Here is a 14868-nt window from a genome sequence, read left to right as displayed (position 1 = left end):
ATAATAATAATAATAATAATAATAATAATAATAATAATAATAATAATAATAAGTTTCAAATTTTGCCACAACAGCAGCAATGTTGGGGGAGGGGCGAGTCGATTACATCGACCCCAATATTCAACTGGTACTTATTTTATAAGCCCCGAAAAGATGAAAGGCAAAGTCGACCCCGTTCTTTTGTGGGGGGGGGGGCTAATAATAATAAATAACTCAGTACAGATGCAGATTGACCACAGCTGTTATCCTAGGACAGCTTCAAGATATAAGAGGGTAAGGAGAAGGAAGTCGACCAGTGAAGAAAATAGGATAAAGATGCAGAGCTACTTAGAAAGTGAGCCTAAAAGAAGCGGTTATAGAAAACAGATGTTAAGATTTTGAGTAGCGAAGGGTTTGTTTAAAGTGGCGAAGGAGAAACTAGTAGACCAAGCTAATGCCATTAGGAGAAAAAAGTGGATGACAGAATTGGAAGTGGAATGGATGACAAGAGAATTGAAAAAAAAAAAAAAGACTAAGCAATAAGAAAGCCAATCAAGAGTTAACACCGAAGAAGAAACTAAAGAAAAATATAATAATAGCATAGCCGATTGAGGACTAATTGGATAAAAGCCGAGATAGACAAAAACCAGGTAGATGCCCAATGTAGGTTCTTTCTGCTGGCACAGAAAGAATGCAAGACATAACAATCTATGGAGAATAATCAACTGGGAGTTATGGAGAAAGTTAGGATTTAACCATACTGTAGCCCGATGTTAAGAACTTTTCTTTTCCAACAGTTTAATCTGATGTGCGTCGGACAAATACATAACTCAAACACAAGGACTTATGAATGTATATAGCATACAGAAAATAATGCTGTGAGGGACCGCGCACATCCTACCTAAGCACTTTCAGTAGTGTGAAAATAAGAGCACCACAACAAACCACAGAACACACCCATGGCACACAGAGCTGCGCTCGCTGGTGCAGAGATATCACGATAGAAATAAGACTATTGAATAATAAGAATAATAATTCGTTCGTTTTATTGGCCACAAGGGCTAATATCAATTAAAAAACATATGAGGACAAAGACAGGACAAAGGTTACAAAAGGTTTTGTCCGAAAAGGTAGGAAAGTTCGTCTAAACAATGGAAGAAAACGGAGAAAGATATAATAAATAAATAGATAAATAAATAGATAAATAAATAAGTAGAACTCCCAAAGGGGGAGGCGCTTCGAAAAAGGAAAGGTTACACGTGGAAAAACCCATAAAACCACGGGAGCCTGGTCAGAAAAAATAAGAAAGGGGTATAGAGCCCTTTCTCCTTTTACATTACCTTTTTTTCTAATTTTTTTTTTCTTTACAAGTGTATTCTCAGAATTGGTCCGTTTATACTGGCCATTCTTCCAACAGTCACCCATCTTTCAACGAATTTGCTATGAGACAGCACTTCCCTCTCTACTCTCATTTTCCTTTTCAAGTGGAACTTGAAAAAGTTGATGAGGCCTTGGCCAAAGAGGAAAGTGTCTGTCTTTAGCCCTTTCAAACGGGTCCACCATATCACCTCTTTCGCTACAGCCACTAGGCATAGGAAAATTGCCTTGCCCTCCTGGTTAAAGGAGGTCGGCGGGTCAATTCTCACGATGGATTCAGCTGATAGCCGGATCCGTCCTACACGTGACAGTAGCTGTTCGATATAGACTCACAGGTCAGCAATGCTCGGGCACTGGACGAGTGCATGCAGAACGGTTTCGTCGTCCTGAGCGCACCTCGGGCAGGCCCGGTTGACGGCACTTCCATGTTGGTAGAGTTTATCTCGAACAGGTAGCGCACCTCGGTAGCACTGCCAGGCGAGGGACCTTTGGAAATTATCCATGGGCCCCGGCCCGAAAGTTCTGAACAGACTGCTTAGCTGATTATCCTCGGCGCCTAGAGTTTCCCCGAGAACTTCGTCGCACTTTCTCGCACTAACCCTCTATAGAACGCTAGAGTGGAGCTACTACCGATCGCACTGCCCGCGTGACTGAGGGCGGTGAGAGCTTGGCGGCACTCGAGGTGCCAAGCGCCCTTTCTCGGTCTACGTTTGATCCAGGATTGCAGCTCTGTTAAAGAAACGAGCTGAAGAAGAAGAAGAAGAAGAAGAAGAAGAAGAAGAAGAAGAAGAAGAAGAAGAAGAAGAAGAAGAAGAAGAAGAAGAAGAAGAAGAAGAAGAAGAAGAAGAAACCTTTGAATGGCAAATACTCAAAGAGAGCGAATAATGCCGATGTTGAAAAGCCCTTACCCATCAATGGCTAATGGCTTCTGGCTTAAGATCAGAAGGGATTTTCATAGCAGCCCAAGATCAATGCCTACCTACGAGAAACTACTAGGCGAACATATTAAAGAACGGCAGCTCCCCAGTATGTCGTGTATGTCAACAACACAATGAGACCATTAATCATGTGGTCTCCATGTGCAGTTTTCTTGCGCCTACAGAGTATCTTAACAGGCATGATAGAGCTGCACAATATATTCACTGGGTAATTTGCAAAAACCTGAACTTACCCCATGATAAAGACTAGTGGGAACACAAACCACCGCCAGTGCTTGAAAATGATCACATCTCACTCCTCTGGAACTTCACCATTCAAAATGACAGAAAGATAGATGCAAATAGGCCAGACATCATATTGAAAGACTTCAGACAAAATCATACCTTCTCATTGATATGACTGTTCCGATCGATATAAACGTATCTGTCAAGACCTACCAAAAACTGAGCGAGTATAAAGATCTTGAAATAGAAATTAGTAAAATGTGGAACCTGAAGACTAAAACAATACCTGTTTTCATAGGTGCCCTAGGAATGATAGCAAAAGGGGTTGATTCCTACCTAGCTCAAATATCAGGAAACCCCAAAATGGCAGAAATCCAAAAGATAGTGCTCATGGGAACTGCTCATATCCTACGTAAAATACTGTCTCCGTGATCTCAAATTTTAAAACAAACACATAATTTTCTTATGGTTTCTTAAACATTCTCTAGAACAACACTATGTACAAATCCAAATATATGGTACCCTAGGCATAACACCTACATGAACTTCTAAATTGTTGTCTCTTGAGGTCTCTGGGTGAGACTTAGATCCAACTTGTACAAATGCAAAACAAAAATCAAACATAAAATAATAATAATAATGATAATAATAATAATAATAATAATAATAATAATAATAATAATAATAATAATAATAATAATAATAATAATAATAATAATAATAAGAAGAAGAAGAAGAAGAAGAAGAAGAAGAAAAACCTCTCAATGGCAAATACTCAAAGAGAGCGAATAATGCCGATGTTGACAAAGCCCTTACCCATCAATGGCTAATGGTTTCTGGCTTAAAATCAGAAGGGTTTTTCATAGCAGCCCAAGATCAATGCCTACCTACAAGAAACTACCAGGCCAACATATTAAAGAACGGCAGCTCCCCAATATATCGTGTATGTCAACAACAAAATGAGACTATTAATCATGTGGTCTCCATGTGCAGTTTTCTTGCGCCTACAGAGTATCTTAACAGGCATGATAGAGCTGCACAGTATATTCACTGGGTAATTTGCAAAAACCTGAACTTACCCCGTGATAAAAACTGGTGGGAACACAAACCACCCCCAGTACTTGAAAATGATCACATCTCACTCCTCTGGAACTTCACCATTCAAACTGACAGAAAGATAGACGCAAATAGGCCAGACATCATACTGAAAGACTTCAGACAAAAATCATGCCTCCTCATTGATATGACTGTCCCAATCGATATAAACGTATCTGTCAAGGCCTACCAAAAACTGAGCAAATATAAAGATCTTGAAATAGAAATTAGCAAAATGTGGAACCTGAAGACTAAAACAATACCTATTGTCATAGGTGCCCTGGGAATGACAGCGAAACGGGCTGATTACTACCTAGCTCAGATACCAGGAAACCCCAAAATGGCTGAAGTTCAAAAGATAGTGCTCATGGGAACTGCCCATATCCTACGTAAAATACTGTCTATGTGATCTCAAATTTTATAACAAACACAATTTTCTTATGGTTCCTTAAACATTCTCTAGAACAACACTATGTACAAATTCAAATATATGGTACCCTAGGCATAACACCTACATGAACTTCTAACTTGTTGTTTCTTGAGGTCTCTGGGTGAGACTTGGATCCAACTTGTACAAATTCAAAGCAAAAGTCAAACATAAAATAATAATAATAATGATAATAATAATAATGGTGGTGATGATGATGATGATGATGATGATGATGATGATGATGATGATGATGATGATTATGATTATGACGACGACGACGACGACGACGACAACAACAACAACAACAACAACAACAACAATAATAATAAACAAGACAGAACTGAAGCGATCAATACTTTAGCCATTCTAGTCGTGACAGAAAAATACGAAAATTGTTGACAATACATAGAATCACCACCCTCAGGCAGATATAGAAAGACTTTACCTGCCAAGAAAAAGGGTGGCCGTGGACTTTTACAACTGGAATTAACAATGAAGATTGCCACAATTGGCCTAAAAACCTACCTGAAAAACTCTGATGACTAGATGTGAAGACTTGTCTTAAAGCATGAAAACGAGAAAGCATCATACTCAGTAACAAAACAAAGAAATATCTAAATGGATTCCAAATACAACAAATCCCAGAATTAGAAAAGAATTCGATAGCTGAAAAGAACGAATAGCATGGTATTGTAGGCTGCAGGTAGTAAACCCGATACGCATACACGACTCCAGGAACTCCAACAAAACCTGTGATAAAGAGTAAATAATATGCCAACAGTATGGAATAACAACAGAAAGAAGATGGTATAAGCACACGCTAGAAAAGATCACAGAAAAGAGAAAACAACCATACTTTGGGATATGCCAATGCACACAGATAGAGAAATTAAGGCCAATAGGCCGGATATAGTTGTCAGAGATTACCAACAAGATATGCTTTCTAATCGATGTATCAATACCAACAGATGACAACGTTTCTCTAAAAGAAGCGGCGAAATTTTCAAAATACAGAGGACTGGAAATGTAGCATACGCGGAGTCTAAACACAGGAACAATTCCTATCATAGTAGGCGCATTGGTACGATAAAAAATATTCAGACAAATACATAACAAAAACGCCAGGACTAACAAGTATATGTAACATACAGAAAATAGCACTACTAGGCACTAGAGTGTATGAACCTATTTGGGATTGCATCGAATGTTGAGCGATTGCTTGGAAAAAAGTATGAAGAATTGGAGGACGGACCTGACAGCATACGGAAGAAGTTTAGGGACAGTAGAAATCAGGAGGGGCATCTTCCAAGGGGAGTGGTTGTCCCCACTGATCATTGTACTGTGCTTGATACCACTGACACTGATTCTGAGGAAAGCAAAAGCTGGGTATGTATTCAATAATAATAATAATAATAATAATAATAATAATAATAATAATAATAGTAGTAGTAGTAGTAGTAGTAGTAGTAGTAGTAGTAGTAGTAGTAGCCCACATTCTTCGTAAGATATCAATTCAATAGAGCAAACCAAATAAAACAATCCACAAACACACTCTATTCAGTATGTGTTCAACAGGTCGAATACCCATCATAACATAACTCATATTACATACACCACACAATACAAACACTAAGAAAACAAAAGCTCAGGACAAACCACATTTCAAAACAAACTCATGCAATATAATACCGGAAAGTGCGCGTGTACTCCCACAAAAACAAAAATAGAAAAAAAAATGACAAAAAAAAAAGAAACAAGAACACTCAAGAACACACCTCCGCAACACGGACGTGTAGCTGCTGACGTAGTAGAAATTGACTTGAAAGTATCAAATGTCGAATAATAATAATAATAATAATAATAATAATAATAATAATAATAATAATAATAATAATAATAATTAATTCGTTTTATTGGCCACAAGGGCTAATATCAATTAAAAACATTTAAGGACAAAGACAGGACGAAGGTTACAAAAGGTTTTGTCTGAAAAGGTAGGAAAGTTCGTCTAAACAGAGGAAGAAAACGGAGAAAGATATAATAAATAAATAGATAAATAAATAGATAAATAAATAAGTAGAACTCCCAAAGGGGGAGGCGCTTCGAAAAAGGAAAGGTTACACGTGGAAAAACCCATAAAACCACGGGAGCCTGGTCAGAAAAAATAAGAAAGGGGTATAGAGCCCTTTCTCCTTTTACATTACCATTTTTTTCTCTTTTTTTTTTTTACAAGTGTATTCTCAGAATTGGTCCGTTTATACTGGCCATTCTTCCAACAGTCACCCATCTTTCAACGAATTTGCTATGAGACAGCACTTCCCTCTCTACTCTCATTTTCCTTTTCAAGTGGAACTTGAAAAAGTTGATGAGGCCTTGGCCAAAGAGGAAAGTGTCTGTCTTTAGCCCTTTCAAACGGGTCCACCATATCACCTCTTTCGCTACAGCCACTAGGCATAGGAAAATTGCCTTGCCCTCCTGGTTAAAGGAGGTCGGCGGGTCAATTCTCACGATGGATTCAGCTGATAGCCGGATCCGTCCTACACGTGACAGTAGCTGTTCGATATAGACACACAGGTCAGCAATGCTCGGGTACTGGACGAGTGCGTGCAGAACGGTTTCGTCGTCCTGAGCACAGGCCCGGTTGACGGCACTTCCATGTCGGTAGAGTTTATCTCGAACAGATAGCGCACCACGGTAGCACTGCCAGGCGAGGGACTTTTGGAAATTATCCATGAACCCCGGCCCGAAGGTTCTCCTGAACAGACTGCTTAGCTGATTATCCTCGGCGCCTAGAGTTTCCCCGATAACTTCGTCGCACTTTTCTCCCACTAACCCTCTATAGAACGCTAGAGTGGAGCTACTACCGATCGCACTGCCCGCGTGACTGAGGGCGGTGAGAGCTTGGTGGCACTCGAGGTGCCAAGCGCCCTAAATCGGTCTACGTTTGATCCAAGATTGCAGCTCTGTTAAAGAAACGAGCTGCGGAAAATCGCGTCTGACGTAAGGCGACCACACCTGTTCACCGTTCAGGAAACGCTTGAGATGTCGTAACCTGAGTGCATGTTTGCGCATCAGCAACCACGGCATGCCAAGGCCTCCGTTCAGCGGTTGTTGACAGCAGATGGAGCGCCTGACCAGTGGTACCCGACCCTTCCACAAAAAGTTGAAGAGCAAGCGTACTATCTTGGTTAACCAGCGGACGGGACAAGGGACGATGGTCAAACGGTAATAGATGACGGATGCGATGTACGCATTCGCCACCTCCGCTCGACCTTTCAAAGAGAGCTTCCTCTCAGCCCATTTCTGGGTGAGGTTGGCCACCCTGTTCGTCACTTCTTCCTAGTTTTTCTCCAACTGGAGGTCCGGACCGAACCAGACCCCGAGCAGTTTAACGGGTCCGTCTGTCCAGCACCCTACGACGCTGTTGGACGGCATGGACTTGCCCCGCCAGGTGCCTAGTTGCAAGCCCACTGACTTTTCCGCGTTAATTTTCGCACCTGTCACCGCTTCATACTCGTTTAGTGTCTCGCCAATCAGGTCAATATGCCTGTGGCTCGACACCATCACGGTGACGTCGTCGGCATAGGCAGACACGCTCCTTCCACATCCCAGATCACGCGGGACGCCCCTCAAAGCGTTCAACTTCCGCAGTAATGGCTCGAAAGTCAATACATACAGAAGGGAGGAGAGAGGACACCCTTGGCGAACCGAACGCGAGATGTTGAACGGTTCCGATAGATGGCCGTTCACCCGTATGACCGAGCAGATGCCGCTGTATAAAGCAGCTATCCACCCGGACCGAAGCCAGCTGCCTTGAGAACAGCTGCCAGGTATCGATGGTCGACCCTATCGAAGGCTTTAGACTGATCTAAATTGATCAAAACCCCACCCGCGCCAGCTTCGTTACCCACCCTCTCTATGATGTAGCGCATGAGATGGAGGTTGTCGTGGATAGACCTGGTCGGCACAGCGCATGTCTGCGCCTTGCCGATCAATTTGCCCACGACAGGCGCCAATCTCTTGGCTAGCACCTTGGCCAAGATCTTCAACCCTGTGTTGAGCAGAGTGATGGTCCTAAAGTTCCCTATAATGTCCCCCTTGTTTGGGTCCTTTCTTAGCAAAGCCACCACTCCTCGACAAACAAAAGCAGGAATTCTCCCGTTTTGTTGCCAGTTGCAGTAGACGTTTGCCAAGACGCCCGCAAACAAGTCTGGCATTGACGTATAAAGCTCGTAAGGCAGACCATCCAAACCCGGCGATCTACCTCTCGTGCAGCCTTTCATCGCTTCCTGTACTTCCCAGGCACATATGGGTCCTTCGCAGCACTCGGCCTCGCTGGTCGAGAGTTGCGGCAGGCCGACTAGGTACACACCGAAGTCTGTTCCGTCGTCCGTCCTACCGTCGTCCCGAACAATTGAGCAAAGTGCTGCTGAAAGGCTGAACACATCTGCTTCGGTTCCGAAATCTCGCAGTCGTTCTGGTCCACCAAAGACCGAATGGTCGCTCTGTTCCCACGCTTCGCCTCAACCACGCGGGCCCATCGAGCGGCCTTAGTCCCCTCCCCGCTTACCGAAAGTGCTTTAGCTCTGACAACGCAGCCTTCATGCTTGGCATCAAAGTGTTGGTCGAGGGCCAACTTCGCTGCTAACACGTCGGTTGCGATGCCTGTCCTAAGAGCCTCGTCTAGTTTGTTAACTAAATCCAATATAAAAAGATGGGCTACAGCAAATATTTTGTTCAATACCACACATTTGCTTGTCAGTTGTTTGACCTTAACCAGTTGAGCATGTCCCTTGGTGGCTGACTATATGTGCATCTCTGATCATGAGCAGAAGTAGTGGGGGAGCATCATAGCCATGTGTTGAGAGGAATTCTTTGGGGTTTGAATAATTCACCTTTGGAAACCTGGGTGTTTTGCTCAACATCCTTAAACAAACCTTATTCAGGGACATTTTGAGCGGGATGGGCTACTCGACCTGAAGAAAATTCTAACTGGGCCCCACCTGCGAGGTCATGCACTGTTTATCTTGATATGAGATCACCATGGTTGTGATGCATGTGCCTGGTGTACCCTTATCAGACGGGTGGTCATGAGGGGTATAATGGGCTTCGTATATTTTACCCCAGTGTCACTTTGATGGCATGCACTGTTCTCTCACTCAATAATAATAATAATAATGATAAAAATAATAATAATAATGATAGTAATAATAATAATAATAATAATAATAATAATAATAATAATAATAATAATAATAATAATAATACAGTAAACAAAAGAGCACCACAGCAAACCACAGCACATACCCAAGGCGCACAGAGCTGCGCTCGGTAGTGAAGTGAAAGCACGTTATAAAAATAAAACTACTGAACAATAATAATAATAATAATAATAATAATAATAATAATAATAATAATAATAATAATAATAATAATAAACATAATCGACATGAATGCATCTGTCAAGACCAACTAAAACCTGAGCAAGCATAAAGATCTTGAAATAGAAATCGGCAAAATGTGAAACCTGAAGACTAAAGCAATACCTGTTGTCATAGGTGCCCTAGGAATGATAGCAAAAGGGGCTGATTCCTAAATAGTTAAATAGTTCAGATACCAGGAAACTCCAAAATGGCAGAAATTCAAAATATTGGCTATGAAATCTCAAATTTTAAAATAAACTTATTTTTTTATGTTTTTTTAAACATCCCCTAGAACAATACTATGTGTAAGCCCAAATATATGGCACCCTAGGCATAGCACCAACATGAACTTCTAGCTTGTTGTCTCTTGAGGTCTCTGGGTGAGACTTGGAGTCAACTTGTACAAATACAAAGCAAAAGTTAAGCATTTATTATTATTATTATTATTAATAATAATAATAATAATAATAATGATAATTCCTTCTTATTGTAGTATAAACCAGCAATTTTACGTATGGAGAGGGTATATTGATGCCACTCCCACCTGTACTTATTTCAACAACTCCGAAAGAATAAAAGACTAAGTCGACAGTATTTCAATTCAGAACATAAAGCAAGAAGAAATGCCATTAAGCAATTTGTCCGACGCGCTAAGGATTTTACCAACTTTCCACCTGTAAACATGAATGCTTATATGCACCACAAAACCATATGAAAGGTCCTCTCACGAGAACTATCGCAACATCTATTTTTAAGAAGATAAATATTACCTTTTGGTATTAGTACTGCTTCTGTCGCCATTAACTTTTTTTTTAATAATTCTCTATATTTTTGGCACAAAGCCAGCAATTTTAAGGTGAAGAAGCAAGTTCATTACATCGTGTCCCGTACTTGTCTGGTAGTATATTTTATCGACCTCGAAAGTATGAGTGGCATAGTTGACCGTAGTGTCATTTGAACTCGGAACGTGAAGAGCTGGAAAAAAATGCCACCAAGCGTTTTGTGCAATGTGCTATACGATGCTACCAGCTTACTTCCTTGACAACAGCAGCAGCAACAACAACAATAGCAAAAGCTACATCAACAACAACAACAACAACAACAACAACAACAGCAATAATAATAATAATAATAATAATAATAATAATAATAATAATAATAATAATAATAATAATTTCTTTCATTGGCCACAAGGGCCCAAGACATGGAGGACAATATCGAAGAACGAGTTAGAGCACAAAAAATTACAAAAACATGTGGGCTTAATATCAATCAAGCGGGGATACTACCATATTAAAGGATATAACAGAGGATATATAATAGAAAGCAGAGAAATAAATAATGAATAAAAAGAATCCTCAATAGCGGGGGGGGGGGGGCAGACCACTTAGGGTAATCCAGGGTAACCCCACACAAAAATCCAGGATAACTCTGCCATCTCCAAGGCATGGGAAAGTTCCCTCTTCCAGTTTCTTTCCTCCTACTTAGAAAAGTATATTCAGAGTAAATCCATTCTGTCGCACCAGTCTTGCCACTATCGACTACCTTTTGATAAATACAACAGACGGCAGCACCTCCGGCTCATAATAATAATAATAATAATAATAATAATAATAATAATAACAACAACAACAATAACAATCCTTTCTACTATAGGCACAGGGCCCGAAATTTGGTGGGAGGGGACTAGTGGATTGCATTGACCCCAGTGTGCCACTGACACTTAATTTATCGGCCCCAAAAGGATGAAAGGCAAAGTCGACCTCGGCAGAATTTTGAACTCAGAATGAAAGGATGGATGAAATGCTGCTAAGTATTTTGCCCGGCGAGCTAACGATTCTGCTAGCTCGCCGCCTTAATAATAATAATAATAATAATAATAATAATAATAATAATAATAATAATAATAATAATAACTAGCTGGATCCGTGAATATAGAAAGTAATGTAACACCAATGACTATATAATCCAACCAAAATATCTCAGTTACACAAACGTAAACGAAACTACTATTTAACCTTAAAATACATCGTACATATTCAAAGAAACTTAATGTACAAATTGAAATGCAAAAGAACGAAATAATGAATGAAAGTTTGGGAATTGCGTTTATTTCCACCACGCGACACTTATTATTGCAAACATGTTTTAACTAACCTAAACTATACACACACACACAGAAATACATTCATATACATGCGTCTTGAGTTGTAGCTGTAATTCAAAGGGAACAGCCTTGTCATATTTTATGTGAGACTGAATCTCTCTGACAACTACATTAATGTTATGCATATCTGTAGAGTACTCAGCCACTTGTGAGTTAATTTTATCCTTGTGTGGTAATGAAAAGTGAAATTGACATCCAATATTTGCTGTGTCTATGTATCTACGTATGAACTATTCTTTGGATTAATGTATCTACTGTCTTTCTCTCACTTTCTCTCTTTCTCTTTCACTTCCTTTGTGTCCCTCTTCTCTCCCGCTTTGATTTAACAATGTGTATATGTATCTATGTATCTACTTCTCTTGCGATGTGATAAACATTTAAAAACACAAAACGAACGCCGTCACCACTTACTGTCTTTTTCACTCTCTTTCTCTCTCACTTTTTTCTCTCTAATCCTTCCTACAAAAGGCACAAGGCCCGAAATTTGGGGAAAGTGGACTAATCGATTACATCCAACCCAATGCTTCACTGGTACTTAATCTATCGACTTCGAAACGATGAAAGGCAAAGTCCACCTCGATAGAATTTGAACCAAAACTGTAACAGGAAATACAGCTAAGGCATTTCGTCCTGCGTGCAAACGATTCTGCCAGCTCACCGTCTTATAATAATGGCTTCAAATTTTGCCACAAAGGTAGCAATTTTGGTGGGAGGGGATAAGTCGATTTCATTGACTACAGTGTTTCACTGGTACTCAATTTATCGACCTCGAAAGGATGTAAGGCAAAGGCGACCTCGGCGGAATTTGAACTTAGAACGTAGCAACAGGCGAAATACCGCTAAGCATTTCGTCCAGCGTGCTAACAATTCTGTCAGCTCACTGACTTAATAATAATAATAATAATAATAATAATAATAATAACAACAACAATAATAATCCTTTCTACCACAAGCATAAAGCCTGGAATTTTGGGGAGGGGGGGCCAGTCGATTAAATCGACGCCAGTACGCAGCTGGTACTAAATTTATCGATCCCGAAAAAATGCAAGACAAAGTCGACCTCGGCGGAAGTTGAACTCAGAACGTAGCGACAGACGAAATGCCGGTAAGCATTTCACCCGGCGTGCTAACGACTCAGCCAGCTTGCCGCCTTAATAATAATAATAATAATAATAATAATAATAATAATAATAATAATAATAATAATAATAATAATGATGATGATGATGATGATGATGATGTGGATGATGATGATGATCTCTTTAGTGGGTACAAGGAGCGAAATTAACGACAAGACGATAGGACATTAAAAACAACAGCTACAGTAACAACGATAACAACACAATATGGAACTGGTGACAACAAAGTAACAAGAAAAAATAATAAAAGCACTCGCATCAGCAGCAAGAGCAATATTATCAACAAACTGTTGTTGTTGGCACTCCGTCGCTTACGACGACGAGGGTTCCAGTTGATCCGATCAGCGGAACAGCCTGGTCGTGAAATTAACGTGCAAGTGGCTGAGCACTCCACAGACACGTGTACCCTTAACGTAGTTCTCGGGGATATTCAGCGTGACACAGTGTGACAAGGCTGACCCTTTGAATTACAGGCACAACAGAAACAGGAAGTAAGAGGGAGAGAAAGTTGTGGTGAAAGAGTACAGCAGGGTTCGACACCTTCCCCTGCCGGAGCCTCGTGGAGCTTTAGGTGTTTTCGCTCAATAAACACTCACAACGCCCGGTCTGGGAATCGATACCGCGAGTCCGCTGCCCTAACCACTGGGCCATTGCGCCTCCACAGCAATAACAATAACAACAACATATGCAGCAAGGGCAAATTCAGTAATGCTACAGATTTGATGTAAAGCGAAAAAAACATGAAAAAAAAATAAATAAATAAATAAAATAACGACGACTGCAACATTAGCTAGAAAAACGTCTGAAACAACAACATCTGCAACAGCAACAACAGAAAGAGCGACTAAGTAGCATCAATAATATCAACAATAAGAAAGATGACAATAAGTATAAAAATTGGTATAAAGCGAAACATGGAAAATACCAGCAACATTAGTAACAACGAGAGAGAACATTAACAGCAACAAAACCAGCAAAAGCAACAACCTAGAACTAGGATGAAAAGAATAAAAATAAAATAAATATTAAAAAATATAAGTATAATAAAAAATATGTGAATGGAAAGAAGCTCACCTTTCCCTTGTCCTAGTTTTTCTGTAATCAGGGTACTCGCCTTGGTACTAAACACGGCGGCATTTTTCACGAACGCTTCTTTGAAGACTTCATAACCGTTGAAGAAAATCAGAAGTTTATTACCGACGTAGATACTGAATATATCACCATATTGTCGCTGGAGACTTGTTAGTACTTCACCTGGATGTGTTCCCGTAAACAGCGCTGTGCTACCCAAAATTGGGATGCGAACCGGCCCTGGAGGAATACCCTTTGGTCGTCTCATTAGCATCCAAATGAGAACTCCGGTAAGGATAAAGATAAAAAAGCTAACGACATCCTCAACAGATTGATACCACATGAGGAATGATGTAAAAGAAAGGAAAACACAGAACAAGATGAAAAAAAAAAAAAAGAACACAACTACTGCACCACACTACACGGTGACTGATGTCTAATATTTAGTCAATGAATTTGTTGCGAGTGTATGTGTAAGCTCTGTGTATGTTTGTGTGAGCGTGTGTGTTTTCCGGGTTAGAATTTCAAATTTAATTTAAGTTTGCTTCAAGTGAAAGTACTCTCTTCCCGGGCACACATGTACAAGCATAAATGTGTACATATGAGAGAAAGATATCTATCTATCTATCTATCTATCTATCTATCTATCTATCTATCTATATATATATATATATATATATATATATATATATATGTATATACACATACATAAATACACATGCATGCAAATACACAAAGAAATTATCCACGAAAAAAAAAAAAAATCGTCAAGCTACTTTGCACATATACATAAACAAATATATATAGAGAGAGAGGGGGGGAAAGAGAGGGAGAGAGTGATACTCATATAGGACAAACATGCACTCATGGGCCAGGGATTTTACTAAGACAAGTTAAACTACCTATAAGTCAAAGTACACTTATTCATAACACCCATTAACACACACACACACACACATACTTATACACATACATATGTACATGTGTATGTATGTATGTATGTATATATATATATATATATATA

The 14868-nt window shown here is 39.9% G+C and overlaps 1 protein-coding gene across 1 annotated transcript in view; it reads right to left on the bottom strand.

Moving 5' to 3' along the window:
• The window catches only part of LOC106884087 (cytochrome P450 2U1), a 68195-nt gene extending 53872 nt beyond the window's left edge, over positions 1–14323 (bottom strand). Inside the window, exon 1 of the mRNA XM_089348666.1 lies at positions 13848–14323. Coding sequence (XP_089204792.1) covers positions 13848–14187 — 340 coding nt within the window. The 5' untranslated portion in view covers positions 14188–14323. The remainder of the gene's footprint in view (positions 1–13847) is intronic.
• Positions 14324–14868: the final 545 nt, after the last annotated feature.

Source organism: Octopus bimaculoides, chromosome 3 (genome assembly GCF_046866305.1).
Source record: "Octopus bimaculoides isolate indiv1 chromosome 3, ASM4686630v1, whole genome shotgun sequence".
Taxonomy (NCBI): Eukaryota; Metazoa; Mollusca; class Cephalopoda; order Octopoda; family Octopodidae; genus Octopus; species Octopus bimaculoides.
Note: the sequence above shows the minus strand (reverse complement) of the source record. Positions and strands in the feature narration are given on the sequence as shown.